At 41.6% G+C, this 5352-nt stretch overlaps 1 protein-coding gene across 1 annotated transcript; it reads right to left on the reverse strand.

The window, feature by feature from the left end:
- Nucleotides 1-4092: 4092 nt before the first annotated feature.
- Nucleotides 4093-4785, reverse strand: LOC149173735 (uncharacterized). Its single transcript, XM_089426815.1, has one exon. It carries the CDS (start codon nt 4783-4785, stop codon nt 4093-4095), a length of 693 nt encoding a protein of 230 aa, XP_089282941.1.
- Between the last annotated feature and the right edge of the window lie 567 nt (nt 4786-5352).

Consider the following 5352-nt stretch of genomic DNA (forward strand, 5'->3'; position numbering starts at 1 on the left):
GTAGCTACCTGGCTCCCCTGCCCAACCTCGAATGACATGTTCCCTATGAATTCCTCTCTGTCGGGCTCCTCGACTTTCCTATCCAGATTTATTTCTTCCCCTTGTTGCTCTTTCTCAAGCATTTTGGCCATCCCTACCCTTCCTTTCCTAGCAGGAAATTGGTCTTTATGCTTAGGGGGCCTCTCCTCCTCCCAGGCCTTCTGTTTTTCTGTCGCCAACTGGTCCTGCTCAGTGTCGAACTGTGCTCCTTGCATTCCTCTGTCCTGTCTCATCTATCTTCCTGCCTTGTTGACATCATCTCCATCCCTTTTCATTCTCCCTATCGTCGCCTTCTGCCCCTTTCTGAAATGAATAGCATAGAATACCAGCCAGCTGCTCGCTTCCTTCGTCACCCTCCTTAGCATCATACTATCTTTAGCTCTGCCCTTACCTGCTCTTATTGATCTGTTGCCACCTACCCAACATCCCATCGTCTGATCGCCACCGATCCTTCCTCCTTCCTCCACTGCTCTGTCATCTCCTCGCCTCGGGTTTCTACCATGCCTGCCAGCTGTCTCAATGTCCTGTGGGATGATTATATTGAGAGGTGGTCTATATTGCCACCATCCCACCTCCATCATAATCCCACGCATTTCCATCTTGTCCACCCCGATCGGGGGCCATCTGTAACCTTTATCTCGAAGCTGTAATCTCATTATTATCCTGGGTAATGATTAATTTAAGGGTCTCCCATCATGTCGCTTCCAAGTGAGTTGGCCATATGCTATCCACCTTCCCATCTTGCTCATTGCAACCCCAGTTAGCTAGGAAATCCGCTACTTTATTACCTTCTCTTCTAACGTGGTTAATGATTCTATAGTCAATGTGTTTCATTATTTCTGCCAGGTCCTAAATTAGTCTGGCCATCCTCCAACTCTTTGCTACCTATTCCCAATCTTTCCCATTATTCAATTTTTTGAGCATCTCTATTACTAAGTTTGAGTCTCCCTTGATTTCCAACTTTGTGTACCCATTTCGTATTGCTATTCTGATGCCTTGGTAGACTACCATTAATTCAGCTTCGTTATTTCTCATTATACCTCCCCGATCCGCATAAACCCATCTGGTCCATCCTTGACTATCTCTAAAAATACCTCCGAATCCTGCTGGCCCCGGGTTCCCCTTAGATGCCCCATCAAAATTTAGTTTGATGAAGTCTTCGTGAGGGCATTTAAACTTGGTTGGACTTTGGTTGTGAATGCTCTGATTTTTTTGCTTTTGAGGATGAATCATGCCTTGTTCTAGATTTAGACTGGTTAAGATTCGACCTTCCTCTGGAGTAGTTTTCCAGTCTTCCTGTTCCCAGGCTTCCGCTAGGATAGTCTCCCTTATAAGTTTTTGGGTTCGTTTCCATATCATCCCTGGAGGATTGATTTTGTCTTGAAATATTCTTTGGTTTCTCTCTTTCCAGATTAGCCATATATTGAATCCCATTGCTAGACTCCAGGCTCTCCTTACCACAGGGCTTGAGAATTGACCTTTCCCCCATTGAAAAATAGTTTGTTTAATGTCCAGTGGATCTCGGTTTGTCTTTCCAAAGAGGTTTCTGATTTCTTCCCATTGTTGTTGGGCTACAGGGCATGAGTTTAGGATATGTTCCTGCGTTTCTTTGTCATGTTTACATAGACTACATCTAGGCGGCCCATGGAACCCTCGCTTCTGTATTTGATCCCATGTCAAGATATGTCCTCTTCCTACTAGCCAAGTGAACAAGGTTACCTTTGGCCACCAATTGTTCTGCCATATTTGTTTCCACGCTAGTGCATCATCTTCTTGCTCCTGTCGGGTTGTTAAATGATAGGCTTCCTTTACCGTAAAGGTTCCCTTTATGGATCTACCCCATCGAAGTATATCTGGACCTGTTCTAATTTTAATTCTTCTTGATTCCATTTCCTTTACAAGCAAAGCTTTCTGTTCAGGATTAATATTTCTGTCCCATTCTTCCGGTTTCTTCCATGCTCGCTAGGTTTCATCTTTCCTTTCTTCTTTCTAGTAGTCATTCACATAATTTAACCCTTTCGCTTTAGCCTTCTGATATGTGTTTTGCAGGTCATGTATCTCCATCATTCTTTCTCTTTGCTTCCAGGCTTGCTCCCAAAATTTAGCTATATTTCCATTCCTTATTTCCCAGAATACATGTTTACCTATGATATCTCTGTTTTGACTTGCCAAGTCCCAAATTGTGGAGCCTCTTGGAACTTCCTCCAGTCTAAGAATGCCTTCAGCAGTTGTGGGCATATTGTATTTTTGGGTCCATATTTTTTTCCATAAATCTTCTCCACCTTTCATCCATCTCCACCATAGCTTCGCTCCTAGAACTTGGTTCAAAATATATGGGTCTCTGAGACCTAGTCCCCCTTCCTCTTTGGTTTTTGTTATGCCTTTCCATGATATTAGAGCCCATTTCTTTTGTTGCTTTGGTCCTCCCCATATGAATTTTCTGAATATCTCCGTCATTTTTGTGCACACTCCTTTAGGGACTGCCATTGCCGAGAGAGGGTAAATGGGAATTGCTTGAAGAATCGATTTAAGGAGCACTAGTCTTCCCGCTATATTCAGAGATCAGAAGGACCAGTTAGCCAGTCTGTTCTTGAGTTTCTCAATGGTTTGTTGCCAGTTTGCTATCCTCAGAGGGTTTGAAGCTAAAATATTTCCCAAGTATTTTGTAGGTAATTCTCCAGAGCGAAAGCCCAGAATTCTGGTCAAGTGGGTTTTGACCACTTCTGGTGTATTGAAGAGGAAAGTGTTAGATTTGTCCTTGTTAATTTCTATGCCTGATGCTTCCATAAATAGGTCCAAAATCCATTTCACCCATTTAACTTCTCTCAAAGAGACAGCACAGAAAAGCATAATGTCGTCAATGAACTACTGATGAGTAATTGGTAAGTTGTTTCCCCACGGTCTCAGTCCTTTGATTTTTCTCTCCCTCAATTCTTTTTTGAAGTATCTTCCCAATCCTTCCGCTGCTATGATGAACAAGAATGGGGATAAAGGGTCCCCTTGGCGCAATCCTCTTGTGGCATTAAAAGTTGAGGTTGGTGATCCATTTAGGAGAATGGAAAAATTAGGGGTGGATATCATATTACATATCCAGTTTACCCATCGATTGCAAAATCCAAATGCCATTAAAATTGTTTTAAGGTAATTCCAATTTAGACGGTTGTACGCTTTTGATAGATCCAGCTTTATCATCATGCCCATTTCCTTTTTTTGTTCCGAGGAGATTATACTAGCAATAATTGGTTTCAATCTCTTAGCCATTAAAGTTGCAATAATATTATAAATTACATTAGAAAGAGCAATAGGATGGAAACCTTGGGCTATTTTTGAGTGAGAAAATTTTGGAATAAGAGATAAAAGAGTTGAGTTTAGGCCAGGCCATACCGTCTGGTGTCTACGTGATTCCTCAACCACCTCCAGGATGTCTTGCCATAGGAAATGCCAGCCTGCTTGGTAAAATTCCACTGTAAATCTGTCTGGTCCTAGGTATTTTTTTCTTTTCATCCCTTTCACAATTTCCTCCACTTCTTCTAGGGTTGTTGCCCTCATCACAGCTAAATTTTGGTCCCTAGTGATCATTTTACAGATTTCGTTGCATATCTTTCCTATAGCTTCTTCTCTATTCACTTGAGGTTTGGTAATGATATCTTTAAAGTGTCCTACAAGAGCCTGTTCCATTTCTTCATGATGGGTTATCTGTTGTCCTTCCCCATTTTTGATGGAAAAAATTCTATTCGTTTGCCGGTGCTGGATTATGGCTTGGTGGAAGAACTTCGTGTTCCTTTCTCCTTCACGAAGCCAGTTTATGTGAGACTTTTGCTTCCATAAGATATCTTCTTGTTTTCTGCATTCCTGAATTTGGCTTATCACTATGCCCTCCTCTCTACTCCTTTCCTCGCTCCTGCCTTTTGTTATAATTTCTTGTTGTAGCTCTCTCATTTTTTGTTCTAAACGTTGATGTTCTATGAATATATTCCCAAATTCATCTTTGTTCCATTTTTTTATTTTTTCCTTGAGTTCTTTTAGTTTTAGCTGGAAAGTCTGCATCTTGCTTCATCCTCTTTGTTGGCTCTTGGTCCACCACTCCTCCACCTTTGGCATGAACTGTTGATTCCTAAGCCAGAACGCTTCAAACCTGAAAGGGCGCCTTTTGGGGCTCGCTTTAAGGTCAATTTCTAGCCTGATTGGCCAATGGTCTGAGCCCATTGCTGGAAGGATCATTGTTTCAATGTATATATCCCTATTTATAATTTTTTCTGATATTAAAAATCTATCCAGTCTCGATGCAATCTGATTTATGCCCCCTCTTCTATTATTCCATGTATGGATCTTGTTTATTGTAGGGATATCAACCAATATTTGTTCTGATATCATGTCACCAAAAGCTTCCATGTCTTCGTCTGTTCTTCTCAATCCTCCTCTTTTTTCTACTGTGGTAGTAATCATGTTAAAGTCCCCACCTGCAATCCATGGCATCTCCGGGTATAGTCTTCGAATTGTTTTCATATTTTGAAGGAAGCTTCTATGCTCATTTGATAAATGCGGACCATATACCCCTGTAAGGACTATCCATTTTGACGAACCTATCATTCTAAAGGTTCCTGAAAGGATTCGAGGGAAGCTTACCCAGTTTTCGAATTGAACTTCCTCAGGATTCCATAGGATTGCTAGTCCTCTTGCACTGCCTACCGCATCCTGGCCCATTATCTCATAGCGAGTATTGAACCTTCTCATTATTTCTTCCATTTTCTAAGTGCTAATCTTGGTTTCTTGAATTATCATTATACTTGGTTTGTCTTTTTTCAGTCTATCCCTCAGATATCTCTGTTTTCCCCTGCTATTGAGACCTCTGATATTCCAGCTTGTGATTATCATTTTAATAATTTTGATGGTTGTTGAAATACCTCTGAGAGAGGTATAACTCTTCCTAAATTCACCAGCATCTCCCCCACCACTTGGATGGTTTCGCTCATCGGACACCTACCTCTTTTCCTTCCTCCTTTGCCAGTACTGCCCAATCCAATATTCTGAGTCCCTTGTGCTCCTGGTTGTTCTAGTTGGCTTACTGCAAGTTCCCCTGCCTTCTCCTTGTATTTTTTGAACATCTCTTTATATAACTGCTTTTTCTCTTCTAGTATAAACCTTTCATCTAAAAGCCTCCATTCCTATAACAATCTCCTCATTATTCGCTCCTCTTCGCCACCTTTGTCTTTTTGAGGATCTACCTCCATTTGGGTTTGGTCATTTATCTGGTCCGTGTTCTCCTCTACCCCTCCTTGTTCCATGTTTCCCTGGATTGTGTCCTGTTCTCCT

Source organism: Pinus tabuliformis, chromosome 4_2 (assembly GCF_031772625.1).
Source record: "Pinus tabuliformis cultivar Carrire ecotype Pingquan chromosome 4_2, CPIR1, whole genome shotgun sequence".
NCBI classification, from domain to species: Eukaryota; Viridiplantae; Streptophyta; class Pinopsida; order Pinales; family Pinaceae; genus Pinus; species Pinus tabuliformis.